The 22,883-nt window shown below is 39.8% G+C and overlaps 1 protein-coding gene across 3 annotated transcripts in view; it reads right to left on the reverse strand.

Moving 5' to 3' along the window:
* Window positions 1-10,905: 10,905 nt before the first annotated feature.
* Window positions 10,906-22,883, reverse strand: part of LOC106089158 (multiple C2 and transmembrane domain-containing protein) — a 202,384-nt gene continuing 190,406 nt past the window's right edge. For all 3 annotated transcript variants that reach the window (XM_059370379.1, XM_059370380.1, XM_013254939.2), the window contains 4 exons: window positions 20,341-20,460; window positions 20,076-20,276; window positions 11,487-11,694; window positions 10,906-11,413 (listed from right to left, as the gene is read on the reverse strand). In XM_059370379.1, coding sequence (XP_059226362.1) covers window positions 11,333-11,413; window positions 11,487-11,694; window positions 20,076-20,276; window positions 20,341-20,460 — 610 coding nt within the window. In that variant the 3' untranslated portion in view covers window positions 10,906-11,332. The remainder of the gene's footprint in view (window positions 11,414-11,486; window positions 11,695-20,075; window positions 20,277-20,340; window positions 20,461-22,883) is intronic.

The raw sequence follows: 22,883 nt of genomic DNA on the forward strand, positions 1-22,883 counted from the left end.
ATATATTTTAGATCGTCGTAAAATTCTAAGACGATTTAACGATGTCCATGTGTCTGTCCGTCCGTCTGTTGTAATCACTCTAGAGCCTTCAAAAATTGAGATATTGAGCTGAAATTTGGCACAGATACGTCTTTTTGATGCACGCTGGTTAAGATCTTGAACGGGCCAAATTGGACCATACTTGGATATAGCTGCTATATAGACCGATTTACTGATAAAGGGTCCAATGCCCATAAAAAGTGAGTAGTTTAAGGCCTCCCGAGAACTGACCCAAATATGGTTCAGATCGGACTATATTTAGATATAGCTACCATATAAACCGATCTCCCGATAAATGGGCTATATCGGTCCACGTTTTGATGTAGCTGCCATATAAACCGATCTGGGGTCTGGACTTCTTGAGCCTCTAGAGGGCACAATTCTTATCCGATTTGGCTGAAATTTGGCATGAGGTGTTTTATTATGACTTCCAATAACAGTACTGAGCATGGTTGAAATCGATCCGTAACCTGATATAGCCGTCATATAAACCTATCTGGGGTCTTGACTTCTTGAGCCGCTAAAGGGCACAATTCTTATCCGATTTGGCTGAAATTTGGCATGAGGTGTTTTATTATGACTACCAACAACTGTGATGAGTATGATTGATATCGGTCCATGTTTTGATATATCTGCCATGTAAACCGATCTTGGGTCTTGACTTCTTGAGTCTCTAGAGTGCGCAATTCTTATCCGATTGGAATGAAATTTTTCACGACGTGTTTTGTTATGATATCCAACAACTGTGTTAAGAAAAGTTCAAATGGGTCTGTAACCTGATATAGCTGTCACATAAACCGATCTGGGGTCTGGACTTCTTGAGCTTCTAGAGGGCACAATTCTTATCCGATTTGGCTGAAATTTGGCATGAGGTGTTTTATTATGACTTCCAATAACAGTACTGAGCATGGTTGAAATCGGTCCGTAACCTGATATAGCCGTCATATAAACATATGTGGGGTCTTGACTTCTTGAGCCGCTAAAGGGCACAATTCTTATCCGATTTGGCTGAAATTTGGCATGAGGTGTTTTATTATGACTTCCAATAACAGTGCTGAGCATGGTTGGAATCGGTCCGTAACCTGATATGGCCGTCATATAAACCTATCTGGGGTCTTGATTTCTTGAGCCGCTAAAGGGCACAATTCTTATCCGATTTGGCTGAAATTTTGCAAGAGGTGTTTTATTATGACTTCCAACAACTGTGATGAGTATGATTGAAATCGGTCCATGTTTTGATATAGCTGCCATGTAAACCGATCTTGGGTCTTGACTTCTTGAGTCTCTAGAGTGCGCAATTCTTATCCGATTGGAATGAAATTTTTCACGACGTGTTTTGTTATGATATCCAACAACTGTGTTAAGAAAAGTTCAAATCGACCTATAACCCGATATAGCTGCCATATAAACCGATCAGGGGTCTTGACTTTTTGAGTCACTAGAGGACGCTATTATTATCCGATTTGGCTGCAATTTTGCATGAGGTGCTTTGTTATGACTTTCAACAATTGTGCTAAGAATGGTTCAAATCGGTCCATAACCTGATAAAGCTGTCATATAAACCGATCTGGGGTCTGGAATTCTTGAGCCTTTAAAGGGCGCCATTATTACCCGATTTGACTGAAATTTTGTACAATGGCTTTTCTCATGACCTTTAACATACGTGTCGAATATGGCATGAATCGGTTCATAGCCTAATACAGCTCCCCTATAAACCGATCTCCCCATTTAACTTCTTCAGCCCCTAAAGTGCACAATTCTTACTAGATTTGGCTGAGATTTTACACAATGACTTCTTCAATGGTCTCCAATATTCAGTTCAATTATGGTCCGAAATGAACCATAACTTGATATTGTTCCAATAACATAGCAATTCTTTTCTTTTATCCTTTGTTAGCCTAAAAAGAGATACCGTCTTGCCACGGCTCGACAAATGCGATCCATGGTGCAGGGTATATAAGATTCGGCCCGGTCGAACTTAGCGCGCTTTTACTTGTTACTTTAATTAACGATAGTATAATTTCCCATCACCTATATTACAAACGAAAATGAGAAGTAAAAATCAGGAGATTGATTTTTATAGAAGCAATATCAATACACAGACTAAATAAAACCAAGATTAATAAAATCAGTTGTAAGTTGTGAGAAAAATAGTTTTTCAAAGTGTTAGCCTAATCTGATGAAAATTGCGCCCTCTATAGGCGCAATTTATCTTAAAGCATGCATTCAGTGTAGGACTGCCTATTACACCCACCACCGAAAGTTAATAAAGTCAGTTGGAAGTTATGAGAGAAATCATTAAACAAAATGTTAGCCTAATTGAATGAAAATTGCGCCCTCTATAGGCGCAATGTATCTTAAAAGATGCATTCAGTGTAGGATGGCTTATTATACCCATAAAGTCAGTTGAAAGTTATGAGAGAAATCATTGTACAAAGTGTTAGCCTAATCGATTGAAAATTGCGCCCTCTATAGGCGCAATGTATCTAAAAGAATGCATTCAGTGTAGGATTGCCTATTACACCCACCACCAAAAGTTAATAAAGTCAGTTGGAAGTTATGCCAGAAATCATTGTACAAAGTGTTAGCCTAATCGGATGAAAATTGAGCGCTCTATAGGCGCAATGTATCTTAAAGAATGCATTCAGTGTAGGATTGCTTGTTATAACCACCACCGAAAGTTATTAAAGTCAGTTGGAAGTTATGCCAGAAATCATTGTACAAAGTGTTAGCCTAATTGAATGAAAATTGCGCCCTCTATAGGCGCAATGTATTTTAAAGCATGCATTCAGTGTAGGATTGCTTATTATACCCACCACCGAAAGTTAATAAAGTCAGTTGGAAGTTATGAGAGAAATCATTGTACAAAGTGTTAGCCTAATCGAATGAAAATTGCGCCCTCTATAGGCGCAATGTATCTTAATGCATGCATACAGTGTAGGATTGCTTATTATATCCACCACCGAAAGTTAAAAAAGTCAGTTGGAAGTTATGGGAGAAATTATTGTACAAAGTGTTAGCCTAATCGAATGAAAATTGCTCCCTCTATAGGCGCAATTTATCTTAAAGCATGTATTCAGTGTAGGATTGCTTATTATAACCACCACCGAAAGTTATTACAGTCATTTGGAAGTTATGAAAGAAATCATTGTACAAAGTGCGCCCTCTATAGGCGCAATTTATCTTAAAGCATGTATTCAGTGTAGGATTGCTTATTATAACCACCACCGAAGGACGGGGGTATATTCATTTTGTCATTTCGTTTGTAACACATAAAAATATCAATTTACGACCCTATCGATACTATCGATATCGATTTATTAATAAAACTATCGAATATATTGAATGTTGCGTTTATCGATAGTTTGCCAGCTCTAGTACAAATACCTTCGTCTCAGGCAGACAGATTGCTATTTATTCCCAAAAGAGGGCATTTCTTAATACACCATCCGTCTTTGACTGCCTCAGATCTGGTACAGGGGTGGCTGAATAGCTAAAACTCACTTGATAAGGGGCTGCCAGCACTCTAAGAGTATATGGCCCAATCTAAAGTTAAAGCGAAATACAAACACAATTTGTCATATAATAAACGAAATTTATTTATTTTTTTAATATTAATTTTGGTTTATTTTAAGTTTAGGAAGAATCGCAGATAATTGAACAATTTACAATTGAATTCTAAAGTTAGTTATTTATAGGTAGGTAGATAGGTAGGTAGGTAAGTGTTAATTTATAGGAGGAAATTTTATTATTATATTTTTTTTTTATATATGCTGTATAGGTAAATTGATTAAAAGAGATATATACTCTTTTATTCGCATTGTTGTTGTTGTGTGTATATATAAATATAATTTGTTTGCCATTCAAATATGTATGTCATTCAAGGATGGATATTTTGATTTGAGGAGCTTTGAGACTTTTGAGTTAAGGTACATTTTCAATGTGAGCGTGAATAAATGATTTTTTTTTTTTAAATTTTTTTTCGTGTTAAGTGTGAGAGAGAAAAAAGATGAAAATTTCAAAATTGTTGTTTTTGTTTTTCTTTAAGTTATTGCAAAAAAATTCTATCTATGTTGTATGTATATGTATATTGTTGTATGTTTGTATAATTGTTTCTTCACTTAATTTTGACTAAAGTAAGTATTTACGTTTTCAGGGATATCGCTGAAGCCTGGACTGTGGTGCATCATGATACTCAAATAGAGGTAAGTTGATCAAAAGCTATGCATAAATAAATTTCCTTTAACTAAGTTATTATTGAATAAAAAGCACAATTTATTTAAAATAGTTTTGCTTAGATATATTACAAGGTGAAATTAAATCGCCATATTTGGGAACTCATAAATATTGTAATAAGCATATAATACCATTCTTGGAAAAATATCACAAAATGTGTGTGTGTGTTTTTTTTTTTAATTTTCTTTAATATATTTAATAATTAATAAATAATGTTTGTTTAACTGTAGAAGTTTAACAAGATTTTTTAGAAAATAAATACACTTGCAGTAAACTTTGAAAGTATTTAAGGAGGGACTTTTGATGTTTTTTGTTTTCGCTAACATTTGGTTGTATATGCTTTGAAGGGATTAATAATATCAATAAAAGGGATTCTAAATAGTTTATTATTTTACATATAAATTTATGTTATTTAAGCATGGTGAAATATATTTTGGAAGTGGTTCATGTTAAGGAATTTCATAATAGTTACAGAATTTTTATATAAAACCACACTTTTTTAACAGAAACCAATAAAGAAGGGCAAAAATGGGGCGGTGGCGACTGTATAATACCCTACACCTACCCTATAAGTACAATGTGGGAGCTATATCCAAGTCTGAAGCAATTTTGATGCGCCACGGCGAGCAAATATGTTCAAACTGTAAAAACTACAGTTGACAAATGACAACATTATTGCCAAAAACCTAAGAACTGACAAACATATATATGGGAGCTATATCTAATTCTGAACCGATTTCGAGCAAACCTCCCAGATAACGAGGTAGTCGTCGAGGAAAGCGTTGTGCAAAATTTTGGCAAGATTGATCAAATAATGCGTTTGCAGTGTCTCTTGGTGTGAAAATCTGGCGATATACATATATGACAGCTATATCTAAATCTGGGCCGATTTCTATGAAATTCATCAGTAATATTGAGAGTCATAGGAAAATCTTTCCTGCAAAATTTCGAGAGAATCGATTAAAAAATAAGCATTCTCTTGCAATATTTCTCAAAATCGGACGAACATATATATGGGAGTTATATCTAAATCTGAATCAGATTCTGTGGCTGTCGTCAAGGAAAGCGTTTTGCAAAATTTTAGCAAGATGGGTCAATAAATGCACTTGCAGTGTCGGACGAACATATATATGGAAGTTATATCCAAATCTGAACCGATTTCGAGCAAACTTCTCAGATAACGAGGTAAACGTCGAGGAAAGCGTTGTACAAAATTTTGGCAAGATTGCTCAATAAATGCACTTACAGTGGCTCTAGGAGTGAAAATCGGACGAACATATATATGGGAGCTATATCCAAATCTGAACCAATTTCTTTGAAATTCAACAGTAATAACGAGAGTCATTAGAAAATCCTTTCTGTCCAATATCGAGAGAATCGGGTAACAAATTATCATTTTATTGCAATATTTCTCAAAATCGGACGAATATATATATGAGAGCTATACCTTAATCTGAACTGATTTCTATGAAATTCACCAGTAATGTCGAGAGTCATTAAAAAATCCCACCTACCCAATTTCGAGAGAATTGGGTAACAAATGACCATTTTATTGCAATATTACTGCAAATCGGACGAACATATATATGGGAGCTATATCTAAATCTGAACCGATTTCTATGAAATTCACTAGTAATGTCGAGAGTCATTAGAAAACACCACCTACCCAATTTCGAAAGAATCGGGTAACAAATGACCATTTTATTGCATTATTGCTGCAAATCGGACGTACATATATATGGGAGCTACATCGAAATCTGAACCGATTTCTATGAAATTCACCTGTATTGTAGGGAGTCATTAGAAAATCCCTCCTGCCCAATTCCGAGAGAATCAGGTAACAATTGACCATTTTATTGCATTATTACTGCAAATCGGACGAACATATATATGAGAGCTATATCCAAATCTGAACCGATTTCTATGAAATTCACTAGTAATGTCGAGAGTCATAAGAAAATGCTTTCTACCCAATTTCGAGAGAATAAGGTAACATATGACCACTTTATTGCATTATTACTGCAAATCGGACGAACATATATATGAGAGCTATATCCAGATCTGAACAGATTGCGATTAAAAAATCCTTTCTGCCCAATATCGAGAGAATCGGGTAACAAATTATAATTTTATTGCAATATTACTGGAAATCGGACGAGAATATATATATGGGAGCTACATCCAAATCTGAACCGATTTCGATAAAATTCACCAGTAATGTCGAGAGTCATTAAAAAATCCTACCTATCCAATTTCGAGAGAATTGGGTAACAAATGACAATTTTATTGCAATATTACTGCAAATCAGACGAACATACATATGGGAGTTATATCGAAATCTGAACCGATTTCTATGAAATTCACCTGTATTGTAGGGAGTCATTAGAAAATCCCTCCTGCCCAATTCCGAGAGAATCGGGTAACAAATGACCATTGTATTGCAATATTAATGCAAATCAGACGAACATATATATGGGAGATATATCCAAATCTGAACCGATTTCTATGAAATTCGCCAGTAATGTTGAGAGTCATTAGAAAATACCACCTGCCCAATTTCGAAAGAATCGGGTAACAAATGACCATTTTATTGCATTATTACTGCAAATCGGACGAACATATATATGGGAGCTATATCGAAATCTGAACCGATTTCTATGAAATTCACCTGTATTGTAGGGAGTCATTAGAAAATCCCTCCTGCCCAATTCCGAGAGAATCGGGTAACAAATGACCATTGTATTGCAATATTAATGCAAATCAGACGAACATATATATGGGAGCTATATCCAAATCTGAACCGATCTCTATGAAATTCACCAGTAATAATGAGAGTCATTAGAAAATCCTACCTACCCAATTTCGAGAGAATCGGGTAACATATAACCACTTTATTGCATTATTACTGCAAATCGGGCGAACATATATATGGGAGCTATATCCAGATCTGAACCGATTACGATGAAATTCACCTGTATTATCGGGAGTCATTAGAAAATCCTTCCTGCCCAATTTCGAGAGAATCGGGTAACAAATGACCATTTTATTGCATTATTACTGCAAATCTGACGAACATATATATGGGAGCTATATCCAAATCTGAACCGATTCCTATAAAATTCTCCTGTAATGTTAGGAGTCATAAGAAAATCTTTCCTGCCAAATTCTGAGAAAATCGGTTAACAAATGACCACTTTATTGCAATATAACTGCAAGTCGGACGAACATATATATGGGAGCTATATCTAAATCTGAACCGATTTCGAGCAAACTTCTCAGGTAACGAGATAGTCGTTGAGGAAAGCGTTGTCCAAAATTTTGGCAAGATTGGTCAATAAAAGCGCTTGCAGTGGCTCTAGGAGTGAAAATCGGGCGATATCGTCATCTCGACACTCTTGGTCGTACCATGGGTTTTTTTGGAGGAAGCTTCCGGTACCCAAGTACGAATTTCGCGCCATTTTCCATGGAGTGGATGATAGTTTGCCACTGCGCCATTATGTCATTGGAACAAGGAGTGCTTTCATCAAACAGTTGGGTCAATCGAGTCAAGTATGCCGTTGCCATCTATTTGCAACTTTTCAATGTCCAAGTTCCATGCAGTATCAGATCGTTCTTTCCTCGCCATGTTCAAAGGGGTGTGAATCTTTGCTGCAACAAGGCAATTATCTGAATCTATGTTCGCTCCACGGATTGATTGTACACGCTGGATGAATGCCTTACATCTATCACAACGTGATCAATTTGGTTCCTCGTGTTTTGATAAGGTGACAACCATGTGGCTTTGTGAATATATTTATGCTGAGATCTGGTGCTGCTAACTACCGCGGCGAAATCTATTAGCCTCAACCCATTATCGGACGTTATCTTGTTAAGGCGAAACTTTCCGAGAACAGGTGCAATATCGTCCAACTCGGACGATAACTGCTGTTTCCAGTGTCTAAAGATGTCAAATTCGGGAGATCGTCTTATATGGGAGCTATATCAGGTTATAGACCGATTTGGATCATATTTGGCACATTTATAGGAAGTCGTAATAGAAGACTTCCTGCAAAATTGTAGCCAAATCGGACTAAATTGCGGCTTGTTAGGGCTCATGAAGTTAGATAGGGAGATTGGGTTACATGGGAGCTATATGTTTACCGGAACCAAAGTGGCTCATTGGCAATCTCCAACGACCAGCATCAACAAGAAGTTGTTTTTTTTTTGCAAAATTTCAAGCGGATATATTCATTCGTTCGACCGCTATGGGATTTCCGCAGACGGACGGACGGACAGACGGTCAAACATATCTAGATCGACTCAGATTGTCAACACAACAAGAATATTTATAAAGGGTGAACTTTTAGCTTTTATCCTTTTCGCAACAATGGTTTAAACAGCTCACTCACGTTTATAGGGTCTCAGATCAACATTTCGATTTGTTATAAATAAAAACACTAGATTAGTTACCCCATCCTATGATGGTGGGTATAATAACATGCGGCTATATAGGTTATAACATGTCATGGCATATTTTTAGGCGCCTTGCAACTAAATACAAAGAGCATAGAAATAACAGAGGAATTTGATTTCTTTCACATTTTGACAGCAAATATCAACCTTATAGGTGTCGTTAATTATTTTATTTTTCTTCAAAGCAAGCAGCTCTGCCGACAAGAAATTAAATGAGAGATACCCTATTTATAAACCAATAAAAAATATCTTTAAAATTTTTTCAATTAAAAATTTGTTCAATTCAAAAATTAATTGAATCAATAATTTTTTAATTTTCAAAAATTAATTGAATCAATAATTTTTTAATTGAGTCCGGATTTTTTTAATACGTTCGTGATTGAAATTTAGGAAATATTCAATTAAAAAATTAATTGATTCAATAATTTTTTTAATTGAATCTGCATTTTGTCAATTACGTTCGTGATTGAAATTTTTGTCATTATCAATTAAAAAATTAATTATTAATAGAACACTTTATGCAAAATTTCAGCCAAATCGGATAAAAATGAAGGCCTCCTGGGGGCTCAAGAATTCAAATCGGGAGATCGGTTAATATGGGAGCTATATCAGGTATTAGAACGATTTGGACCGTACTTGACACACTTGGTGGAAGTCGTAAGAAAACACTACGTGCTCAATTTCAGCCGAATCGGACAAAAATTATGGCTCAAGAGGTCATGTCGCGAGATCGGTTTATATGGGAGCTTTATCTGGTTTTACACCATTTTAAAAGATACTTGGCACAGATGTTGGAAGTCATAACGTTACACTATGTTCGAAATGTCTGCAAAATCGGACAAAAAGTGTGGCTTCCAGGGGCTCAAGAAGTCAAATCGGGAGATCGGTTTATATGGGAGCTATATCAGATTCTTGACCGATTTGGATGGTACTTGGCACAATTGTTGGTAGTCATAACCTTACACTATGTTCGAAATTTCAGCCAAATCGGACAAAAATTGTGGCTTCCAGGGGCTCGAGAAGTCAAATCGGTAGATCGGTTTATATGGGAGCTATATCAGATTCTTGACCGATTTGAATGGTACTTGGTACAATTGTTGAAAGTCATAACTTTACACTATGTTCGAAATTTCAGCCAAATCGGACAAAAATTGTGGCTTCCAGGGGCTCAAGAAGTCAAATCGGGAGATCGGGGTATATGGGAGCTATATCAGGTTCTTGACCGATTTGGATGGTACTTGGTACAATTGTTGGAAGTCATAACGTTACACTATATTCGAAATTTCAGCCAAATCGGACAAAAAATGTGGCTTCCAGGGGCTCAAGAAGTCAAATTGGGAGATCGGGGTATCTGGGGGCTATATCAAGAGTTACACCGATTTGGATGGTACTTGGCACAGTTGTTGGAAGTCATAACAGAACATTATTTGGAAAATTTCAGCCAAATTAGACAAAAAATGCGGCCTATAATGGCTCAAAAAGTCAAATCGGGAGATCGGTTTATATGGGAGCTATATCCAAACCTGAACCGATATGGCCTATTTGCAATCCCCAACGACCTATATCAGTATTGAGTATCTGTGCAAAATTTCAAGCAGCTGGCTCTACGCGTTCGACCGCTATCATGATTTCGACAGACGTACGGACGGACATGGTTAGATCAAATCAGAACATCGAGGCGATCAAGAATATATGAGCTTTATGGGGTCTTAGACGAATATTTGGAGGCGTTACAAACGGAATGACTAGATTAGTATACCCCCAACCTATGGTAATGGGTATAAAAACAAGTGCGCCAGCTATTTCAAGCAATCTAAACAAAAAGTGCCAGGGTTGCCAAAGTAGAAACAAAGATTGCCGACTACAGCGATCATTTGGGTTCATTAATTTTTGAAATTTTAAAATGCCTTCAAACGAAAAGCCTAAAATTTATAAAATGTGGTTTTGTTTTAGATGAAACTTTGGCGTTCTTGTGCAGGTAGTTACATGAAGTGAGTGGTATAACCATGCGACTTGTCCTAATTAACCCTCTTCTAAGATTTGACAGAATTTGATTTGAATTTTTCTTAGCTAATTGGATGTTGATATTTTGTTATGTCATGGACTAGATTTTTTTTTATCAAAAATGAGGTGTATGTACATTATTCCGTTTTGGTTTTTTTCTTTAAAAAGTGCAAATTGAATTAATGCGTTTAATTGTTTAATGTAAAAAATGGAGAAAAATATTCAATGTATGTTGCATGTAAAAATGTATGAGTGTGTGTGTGTGTTTTGAGTTTTCTTTGTGACAGCTTCATAATCTATGCGATTGGGATGACAATCCAATGATGTCTGTAAGTGCTCTCCTTCTCTCTTTTGGTGGTTAATCGAATTTATTGTTTGATTTCTTGTGCAACTTCCTAAATGCTGCCATTCTCAGACTTTCCGTACTGGCTTTGAACATGTGCGTCACATTGCGCATGGAACGCGTCGAGATGCTGACTACATGTTGTGGCATAGCTGTGGCCGCATGCACTGCCGCTATGGTGGCAGAACCCTTGAAGGGCTTATCACTGGCACTGAAGAAATCTTGTATGGCATCAGCATCATCAACGCTGGCCCGAGACTATGAGGCTTTGACTTTCTTCTTTGGATTGGCCCGTTGGGTTTCGGTGACAGCTGTTGGTGGAAGTTCACGAAATTGATTCTGGCAGAAGGAAAATAAGAAGAAGAACCAACATTATCCAAGAGTTTTTTTAAGAAATTATTTCCAAACTTACGATTTCCTCATCATCTGGCACTCTTGATAGAAAATCAAGCAACTCGTTATTGGGTATTGTGTTGGGCCTTAATATTCTTCGACTGAATTTCATGATGCCCCAGAAGAGTAGTAGAAAACGTATGGGAATATAGTGTAAGACAACTATGGCACCGATTAGTAAGACCACAGCCAACCAGGTTAATTCGGGGACGGAAAAATTAAAAGTGCTGCAAAGAAAAAGGGGGAAAAATTCAAACAAACCCAGTAAGGAAGGGCAAATGTCGGGCGGTGACGACTATATAATACCCTACACCAGTAAAAGTACGTAAAAAAATAATGCAAATTTTGCCCATGAACATTCCACTAAGGAACAGGGGCAAACTTCTCACATATCAATAAGTGCAGTCCGATTCAAGTTTAAGCTCAATGATAAGGGGCCTCCTTTTTAAAGCCAAGTCCGAACGGCGTGCCGCAGTGCGACACCTCTTTGGAGAGAAGTTTTACATGGCATAGTGCCTCACAAATGTTGCCAGCATGGGGAGGGGAAAACCACCGCTGAAATTTTTTTCTGATGGTCTCGCCAGGATTCGAACCCAGGCGTTCAGCGTCATAGGTATCTAGAACTCATCTCGGTCGTCAAATAAGTTCAAATAAAGCACCTTGTGCTAAGTTTTGTAAAGATCGGACCAAAATTGTGGCTTCTACAGTCTTAAAAAGCCATATCGGATGAAAGATATATATGGGAGCTATATCTAAATCTGGACCGATTTTCACGAAATTTTGCGCACATATGTAGACGTAAAATAAAACACCTCGTGCCAAATTTTGTAAAGATCGGAACAAAATTGTGGCTTCTACGGCCTTTAAAGGCCATCTCGGATGAAAGATATATATCGGAGCTATATCTAAATCTGGAACGATTTTGACAAAATTTTGCACACATATGTAGACGTCAAATAAAACACCTCGTATCAAATTTTGTAAAAGTCGGACCAAAATTGTGGCTGCTACAGCCTTAAAACGCCACATCGGATGAAAGATATATATGGGAGCTATATCTAAATCTGGAACGATTTTGACAAAATTTTGCACACATATGTAGACGTCAAATAAAAAACCTTGTATCAAATTTTGTAAAGATCGGACCAAAATTGTGGCTGCTACAGCCTTAAAAAGCCATATCGGATGAAAGATATATATGGAAGCTATATCTAAATCTAAACCGATTTTCACGAAATTTTGCGCACATATGTGGACGCCAAATAAAACACCTCGTGCCAAATTTTGTAAAGATCGGACCAAAATTGTGGCTTCTACAGCCTTTAAAGAGCATATCGGATGAAAGATATATATGGGAGCTATATCTAAATCTGAATCGATTTTAATGAAATTTCGCACACATATATAGACGTCAAATAAACCACCTTGTGCCAAATTTTGTAAAGATCGGACCAAAATTGTGGCTTCTACAGCCTTTAAAGGCCATATCGGATGAAAGATATATATGGGAGCTATATCTAAATCTGAACCGATTTTCATGAAATGTTGCACACATATGTAGACGCTATATAAAACACCTTGTGCCAAATTTTGTAAAGATCAGATAAAAATTGTGTCTTCTTCAGCCTTAAAAAGCCATATCGGATGAAAGACATATATGGGAGCTATATCTAAATCTGGAACGATTTTGACAAAATTTTGCACACATATGTAGGCGCTAAACAAAAAACATCGTGCCAAATTTTGTAAAGATCGGACCAAAATTGTGGCTTCTACAGCCTTTAAAGGCCATATCGGATGAAAGATATATATGGGAGATATATCTAAATCTGGAACGATTTTGACAAAATTTTGCACACATATGTAAACGTCAAATAAAGCACCTTGTGCTAAGTTTTGTAAAGATCGGACCAAAATTGTGTCTTCTTCAGCCTTAAAAAGTCATATCGGATGAAAGATATATATGGGAGCTATATCTAAATTTGGAACGATTTTGACAAAATTTTGCACACATATGTAGACGTCAAATAAAACACAGCGTGCCAAATTTTGTAAAGATGGGACCAAAATTGTAGCTTCTACAGCCTTAAAAAACCATATCGGATGAAAATATATATGGGAGCTATGTCTAAATCTGAACCGTTTTTTTTCAAAATCAATAGCGTTCGTCCTTGTGCCAAAGTAGTGACACATGCAAAATTTCATGATAATAGGAGTATAAATGCGACCTGTACCTTGATCACAAGAACAAATGGAGAGACAGTCGGATAAAGCTAAAATGAATCAGGAAGTGATTCTAAACCGATCGTCATACTTAACAATGGGTCTATCCAACCATAGTCCCGGACATGAACATGTCGCCTTCTCCTACTTTAATCATAATGCGGGATTCCAATATGTAGCGCCCTATGGACTATCACATAGTCCCCTGCTAAAACTCATATTGCAAAAGGACCTTTTATTAAAAATCCAGCAACTCCTTCCTCCCGCTTTAGTCGACGGTAGGCCAGAGTATCTCGACACTGGCGCTGGCCAAATCCTCCACTGACTTCAGTAATTCGACAGATGGAACATATATGAGACCTATTACCGCTCGCTCGGAATGGACGAGCCTTTCCTGGCATATGCATCCGCCTTCTCTTAAAACTTCGACACATACTTCAATCGCACTGTTCTTGTCATTGAGATTGAAGTTCGCCGCCTTAAGCACTTACTTTACTTTAATTGGCTATGACAGAACATTTGTTCCACTAGCCGAACGTAGAATAGCGCCTCGATCTTCTGCGCTCATTCTAAAATCTTTGACACCAAGCTTCGAGGTGTCTCCCACCACTTTATCTTTCCATTGGGCTTTTGTTTGTCCCGGTTTGCGTGTACCGCCGTGTTTGTCTTCCAAAGACTTCTTTGCTGGAGCTTCTTCATCCATTCGGACAACATGACCTAGCCAACGCAGCCGTTGTATTTTGATACGTGGAACTATGTTATAGTCGTCATACAGCTCGTGGTTCAAACGAGGCCTATATTGTCCATTATCGCAAACTGGTCCATTAATTTTACGAAGAATCTTTCTCTCAAACACTCCAAGCACTACCACGTCTGCTTTCACAAGTACCCATGCCTCAGAGCCATATAACAACACGGGTAGTATCAGTGTCTTGTTTAATGTAATCTTCGTCTGTCGAGAGGTGGCCTAGTTTCTAAACTGCTGACTTAATCCAAAGTAGCATCTGTTTGCTACTTCTCTCAAACACTCCAAGCACTGCCTCGTCTGCTTTCACAAGTACTTATGCTTCACAACCATACAACAACACACGTAGTATCAGTATCTTGTATACTGTAATCTTCGTCTGTCGAGAGGTGGCCTTGTTTACTGCTTACTTAATCCAACGTAGCATCTGTTTGCCAGTATTATTCTTCGCTTAATCTCAAAACTGGTGTCATTCGTTTCGGTTACGGCGGTGCCGAGGTAGATAAAGTTACTGACTATCTCAAAGTTGTGATTCCCAACTTTCTCCATGTTCTTTATCTCCTCGGTTGTGCAAGGCATTTTGGGAGTGGAAACTATCCATTTTGTCTTATCTCCATTTACTGCCAGACCCATTTTCACTGACTCTCTTTCGATTCTTTCAAAGGCTGCAGTTACTACTTCCGGTGACCGACCTATGATATCGATATCGTCGGCATAGGCGAGTAGCATGTGCTCTCTTGTGATTAGTGTGCCATATCCATTCACATCTGCATCTCGTATAATCTTCTCTAGCAGGATATTAAAGAGATCACACGATAGGCTGTCTCCCTGTCTGAAACCTCTTTTGGTATTAAATGGTTCGGAGAGATTCTTTCCTATTCCTACTGAGGAACGCGTATCAGCAAGTGACATCCTGCAGAGTCTTATTAATTTTGCAGGGATACCAAACACAGACATGGCTTGAAATATCTTTGAACGTAAAGGAGTATCGAAGGCGGCTTTGAAGTCAACAAAGAGGTGGTAGGTGTTGATTTGTCCTTCTCGGGTCTTTTCCAGGATTTGGCGCAGTTTGAATATCTGGTCTAGGGTGGATTTACCTGGTCTAAAGCCGTATTGATAGGGCCCAATTATCTCATTGACTTTAGGTTTTAATCTTTCACACAGTACTCTCGAGAGGATCTTGTATGCGATGGGGAGGAGACTTATTCCTCTGTAGTTGGCACATTCCGTCTTGTCTCCGTTCTTGTGTACGGGACATAGTATGCTGAGGTTCCAATCATCGGGTATGCGTTCTTCTAGCCAGATTGCTCTGACAAGCTGATGCATACGCCTTATCAACGTGTCGCCTCCGGTATGAAATGGTTCAGCGGGCAACCCGTAGGCTCCTGCTGCCTTGTTGTTCTTCTGTCAGGTCACTGCTACTTGGGCTTCAATTTGACTAGGAGTTAAACATTCTATACCATCATCAGGGATTGGTTCTGCGGTATCGTCTTCGCCGCCAACGTCGGACACTAGCAGTTGGTTAAAATGTTCTTTCCATATCTACAGCATGCTAGATTTCCCCAGCATTGCAGATTTCCTTCTTTGTCTCTGCAGGAGGATGTGCCTGCACAAAAGCCATCGGTTTGATATTTAATTCTTTGGTAGAATTTCCGGACTTCATTCTGACTCCTATACATCTCAATTCACTCACATTCACGTCTTTCCATTTCTTTTTTCTTTCTGCGGAATAGACGTTTCTCCTCTCTTCTTTTCTCCCGATACTCTCCTCCGAAACTCCTTTATCTGGCGCTTTGCAACTGATTACTTAGGGTTACTCTATATGCCGCATTCTTTGCTTCAGTAGCATTTCGACACTCTTGGTCGTACCATGGGTTTCTTGGAGGAGGCTTCCGGTACCCAAGTACGGATTTCGCGGCATTTTCCATGGAGTGGGTAATAGTTTGCCATTGCGCCATTATATCATCGGGATAAGGAGTGCTTTCATCAAGCAGTTGAGTCAGTCGAGTGGAGAACACCGCTGCCATTTGTTGTGTTTGCAGCTTTTCAATGTCCAGTTTCCGTGTCAGATTGTACTTTCCTCGCCATGTTCAAACGGGTGCGAACCTTTGCTGCAACAAGGTAGTGATCCGAATCTATATTTGATCTGCAGATCGATCGTACATCTAGCACGATCAATCACAACGTGATCCATTTGGTTCCTCCTGTTTTGATCGGGTGACAGCCATGTGGCTTTGTGAATATTTTTATGTTGCAATCTGGTACTATTAAGTACCATGTTTTTTGCCGCGGCGACATCTATCAGCCTAAACCCATTATCGGACCCTATATTCCCTATCTTCGCATTGAAATCTCCCAGAACGATTTTGATATCATGGGCGGGGTAGCGGTCATATTCTCTCTCTAGGCGGTGGTAGAAAATATCCTCGGTCTGCTCGTCCTTGTCTCCCGTCGAGGCATGGACACAAACAAAAATAAGGCTGATGTTCAAGAATTTTTACTTTTATGCGGATTGTGGCTATCCTCCCATCCAGCCGACTTAAGCTTGAGACAAGGTGTTTTAGTCTCCAACTATCCACAAATCCACAAATTTATGACTCATGATATGGCAGCTATAGTCACAGTTTGGTGTTGTTGTTGTGCCATTCCCAGTCCATCGCACTTCCTGTAAGGCAGTAATATCTGCTTTGTACTTCTCTAATACATCCGCCAGTGCGTATACTGCACCTTCTCTATACAGAGTGCGGACATTCCAGGTGCCGATCCACAAATCATTGTCCTTTTTTCTTTTGCGTGAGTCGTGAACGTTTGGAGGTCCGATTTTACTATTCCTTTCTTCCTCATGGGGCGGGTTAATGGCCCAGCGTCCCATACGCATGAGATTTGTGGGACTGCAGATGTATCCTTCATTGTCGCGAGCCTCTTGCTCCAAGATCAGACGCTCGCCCCCAGCCGCTTCTAACCTGGGACCAGACGCTGATGTTGGCCATTGGTTATTTGAAGGCGCCAACAACTCGCCTTGTCACCTCGAGTATCATTGGCACTCAGTATTTAATTAAGAGCCAGTGCCACCTGACTCCTCACTGAGACTCTTCTCTCGAAAATCGCTGATTGCCCGCGGCTGCATTTGCAGCTACTTCGCATAAAAACGGAGCAACCGCAACCTGTGGATGCGTCCGGTAGCTTTCAGCTAAGCTTCCCGTGGTAACGATGGACACCACATAAGTTCCAGCCTGTGTGGTGCTCATAGTTATCACGTGTCGGATGGTATGGCGGCACTGGCCATACCCTCCCCTAAATCCAGTAGTTCGACAGATATAACGCAAGTTAGACCCATTACCTGGTCGCTCGGCTTGGAAGAGCATTTCATATTTTCACCATTTCGCCAGGCACTTCAATCGCACTGTCCTTGACATTAAAATTGAAGTTCCCCGTCTTAAGCACTACCATACCCAGGCCCTATCCTTACCGGTGCACTCGTCTACCAGTCTAAGCAACATTTCGTTATCGAGTATCGAGCTTTTCGGAGGAGACCTCCAATCCAATCCCAATTGAAGTTCGTCGCATTAAGCACTGCCATTCAGTCATTGTGCCCGTCATGACAGGTCACTGTCTAGTCGGAAAACATGCGGACAGATTGAAGGTTGCCGGTAACGACTTTTGCAGAGACTGTGAGGATATCGAAGAAGAAGAGACTGTAGAACACCTTCTGTGTGCGTGTCCCGCACTAGCAGTCAGAAGGAGTTTCAATTTAGATTTCTATTTCCTTGAAAACTTGTCTGATTTACCGGATGTGAACATTCGCAAGTTATTGGGCTTTTTAAAGCGATCTGGATGGTTCAACGGTAGGAACTAGAAGACATCTTCCTTTTTCTGTTCCTGTGGTGTCACAATAGACAAAACCGTCTAAGTGAGTCTGATGCCACTTAAACCTAACCTAACCTAAGCACTGCCATACAAAGACCTTAGAGCAGGCCCTTGCCTTACCCGTGCACACGTCCACCAATATAAGCAAAATTTCTTTATGGAGATCAAGTGCATCGGAGTAGACCCCCAATCCCATGCCCGGCTCCATCTTAGAGACGTCATTGAACAACGATGTCTCATTGCCCTCAAATACAGTCTAATATCCATATGTTTAGTATCCAGAATTAGAACTGTAGCTCTATTCGTTCTACTTCAGCATGCCAAGCTCCCTCAGCCTGAACGCAATCTGTGGAGTACAGTTCTGAATATAAATCATAATAGGCTGCGAATTGGAGGCCACCGTGGCGCATAGCATGGCCGCCTATGACACCGAACGCCTGGGTTCGAATCCCGGCGTGAAGATCTGAACACATTTAATCGGTGGTTATCCCCTTAATAAAGTTGGCTGCATTTGTGAGATATTCTGCCTTGTGAAAACTATATTAAGTGGTGTCGCTATGCGGTACGCCGGTTGGACTCGGGAATAAAAATAAGGTCCCCTTATCATTGAGCTTAAACGTTAATCGGACTGCACTCATTGATATGAGAGTTGTATCCCCTCTTCCAAAATGGGATGTTAATGGGAATTTTAGTAGTAGTTAGTAGGCCGCGTATTTAGGTTCTCAGCGCTGGCGGATTCAGGCGCATTCTTTGGATCTTCTCTTACTCCGTGGTACGGGGCCTTCTCTTACTCCCCTATATCAGCACAGGTCCTACAATGACCGCGTGTATCTACTGAATATCCTCCTTGATTTCTCCCTCAAGGTGTCGTCGTCCAATCTGGAAGTCTCTTGAGGCGCTCCCCCTAAAACCCACCTTCTGACCACACGATCTTTCATTGATCTTGAAGTTTGTATTGATAATCTTGCTGCATAGCACATAATTCGTCTAATGGGAAATATTTCGGTGGACTCTCGTGTGATATAGGTCGACTCTAACTCCTCGTTGTTAAATGGCTCTAGATATACAGGGAAGTCACCATGGAGGATCTTCTTCCGCCGTGAAATGTATCGACCTTTTATACCTCTGAAGGATCGTCTCCATCGACTTACCCTTTAGGTATCCGTGTTGTGCCCTACTAAAGTTGTCTGTTGTCAGTACCTCTCTCGTCTCGATTTGTACCACTGAAGGATCGCCTCCATTGACCCTTGAGGTATCCGTGTTGTGCCGTACAGAAATTGTTTGTACCTTGTCAGTACCTTTCTCACCTTCAATCTGGTAAGATTTATTACCAGAGTTTTAAGTAAAAACGATGACAGGCTAATGGGGTTATAATCCGGTGGTTTTCCCCTCCAAATGCTGGCAACATTTGTGAGGTACTATGCCATGTATAACTTCTCTCCAAAGAGGTGTCGCACTGCGGCACGCCGTTCGGACTCGGCTATAAAAGGGAGGGCCCTTATCATTGAGCTTAAAAACATGAATCGTACTGCACTGATATGTAAGAAGTTTGCCCCTGTTCCTTAGTGGAATGTTCATGGCCGAAATTCGCATTGTATTGCCGCTCTCACTCTCCCTGCCATGGGTATATAGGACCCTTACCAGGCTTGTCCATTCTAGCCATGCCAGAACTATTTCAACTTTCGCCAGAACTATCTCAACTTCTTGGGAACTTCCAACAAAAAACTGAAGACTGTAAACTAGTTTACCACAACATTTCTGAAAAAAACTTACTTTTTGGTACTTTCACCCAATGAAGCCAAATATCCAATGGTGTTTTGCACTGTTTGGGATACTTCTTGTATGGCCTGCAGACGTTCCTTTATTGATTTCTTCTCCTCCTTCTCCTTATCATCATCATCGTCTTCATCATACTCATAGTCGTAGCTACTCGTTGAGTCCGATTGACCTGTGATCAGGCGTATAAGCCAATTTCTGTAAAAAAATCCGGAATTTTATATTATTCTATATTTTTTTTCCTAAATTTCAAAATACCCACTTGAGTATTATCATCAATATCACCAGCGGTATAGTTTCTAGATTGCCATAAATGCAAGCAACAATCCATAAGGTAAATGCGATTAATGATCTCAGGGGACTCTCCCATTCAAAGCAGCTTCTGTAATGTAAAACAAGTAAAAGGGCGTTAAGATCAAATCGCGAGATCGGTTTATATGGCAGGTGTGATAGGTTATGGACAGATTTGAACCAGAATTGGCACAGTTTTTTTCGATATAAAACACAACACCACTCAAGAAGTCAAATCGGGAGATTGGTTTATATGGGTGCTATATAAGATTATGGACCTATTTTAACCATATCTGGCACAGTTATTGGAATTCATAACAAAACACCACGTGCAAAATTTGGGTCAAATCAGGTAAGGATTGCTCTAGAGGCTCAAGAAGACAAATAGGGAGTACTTTTAATAAGTACTAGCTAGCCCAGTGTGCTTCGCTTCACCCGTAAGTTTTTGCGGCTCCTTTTCGACATGCTCCAAATTTGAAAATTTTTTACATTCGTACACTCAACGAAATTTGTCATTCAAAACAGCAAAAGTGTTTGCTAAAAAACAGTTTTTGATTGCTAAAAAAATGGTAAGCAGACATTACTGCTATTTCAGCAAACAATATCTCATTCATAAAACTTCCTTACATTTAAACCTTCATGAGGCAAAATTTTTTGTGGCTAGACAAATTGCTAAGACCACTGCCGTGAGGCTAGGTTAGGTTAGGTTGAAAAGAGGGCACAGATATTAATCCGCCCCATGCCACTATGGACATACACCTAAGCCAGTAATCGGCTTGTTGTGCGCTCTAAAAGAGCCGTGAGACTAACGGATCTTTCTCTTTGGTCAAGTGGTGGCTACGGACACTGTGTTATCCTTGATACAATGTCCGATGTTCCAGGCAGTGTGGAATGTACCCTATCTGAGCCGCTTTTTGATAAAAAGTAGTATACCACTATTCCGGAAAAGGTTTACCTACCACTGGAGTGTGTATCAAGCGGATTGGCATAAATATCTTCTCAGACCTGGATAACGTCAAACACATAAACCGCCCTCGACTGTCGCAGATCTCTCAACGAAATGGCTGAACAGTTCAAAATTCACCTGTTCTGCCGGTCTACAGGGATATCCCAGGGAATTGTAAAGCGGATGAGCTTGCTAGACTAGGAACTACCCTACACATTCCAGGGATACTGGAATCGGTGGGTATGCCTCTAGCGACATGTAAGCTAAGTTTTCATGACCAGGCCCGAAGGATAACGAATGATAGATAGTCACAAAGTTTGGGCTGTGAGCATTCCAAAGTATGTGGCCTAATATAGACTTAAAGAGGTCTACCGCTTTGCTGTCACTAAAACAGACGTCTCACTCATTGTGTCCGTCATGTCACAGGTCACTGTCTGGTCCGAAATCATGCTGACATACTGAATGTTGCCAGAAACGACTTCTGCAGAAGCTATGTGGACATCGAAGAAGAAAATACTATTTAATATATACTTCGTATGCGTCCCGCTCTGGCAGTCAAAAGGAGTTTGAATTTAGGTTCTCTTTTCGTTGAGAACCTGTCTGATTTAGCAAATTATTGGACTTTTAAAGCGATCTGGATAGTTTAACTGTAGGAACTGGCATCTTCCTCCTTCGGTTCCTGTGGTATAAGAATAGACGAAAATGTCTACGTGAGTCTGGTAGCAGACTGCCACTTAAACCTAACCTAACCTAGGGAAGTATTTCTTATAAATACCAATGCTTAACCTCCAACGTCTTGGAGATCGAGACGTCTCTCCGACAGAAAGATTACACTTTGTCGGCCTTCTTGAATATTGAGGGGGCCTTCACGGGGATTCACCCCACAATGTTCCAGTGGACCAATAATATGCTTTATGGCAGGATTATTAATGCCAATCTGGGAGATAGTGTAATCGAAAGGCGGGTGATCAGAGGAACGCCCCAAGGAGGGGTGTTTTCGCCGATTCTATGGAGCCTCGTGATTAAGGAAATTTTGATAGATCTCTTTGGGGACGGCACGAAGATTGTCGCTTATGTGGACGACGTCGTGCTGCTGGTCCGAGGCAGGTTTCTGTCGACGATCAGCGAGATCATGGAAGGGATGGGCTACCAAAAATGGGTTGAGGACCAATCCAGGGAAGACGGAGCTGGTGCTCTTCAAACGTAGTAAGATATCGCAGCTCAGTCTTCCGTCCTTGAACGGGGTCACCCTGCTGCTGTCGAAGGAGGCGAAGTACCTAGGCATAGTCCTCTATTCGAAATTGTCCTGGAAGAGGAACACCGAAAAATAAAACTGCAAGACACTGTGCGCTTTTTTACTCCTGCAGGAGGATGTTCGGTAGGAAGTGGGGAGTAACTCCCAAGATGATCTATTGGATGTATACGGCCATTATGAGACCAGTACTCACCTATGGAGCACTGGTATGATGCAATGCCGTAGAGAAGAGGACACGTGCGAGGGAGTTCGAGAAGGTCCAGAGACTGGCCTTCGTCGGGGTCCCAGGGGCAATGACATCTGCACCGCAGTC

Source organism: Stomoxys calcitrans, chromosome 5 (genome assembly GCF_963082655.1).
Source record: "Stomoxys calcitrans chromosome 5, idStoCalc2.1, whole genome shotgun sequence".
NCBI classification, from domain to species: domain Eukaryota; kingdom Metazoa; phylum Arthropoda; class Insecta; order Diptera; family Muscidae; genus Stomoxys; species Stomoxys calcitrans.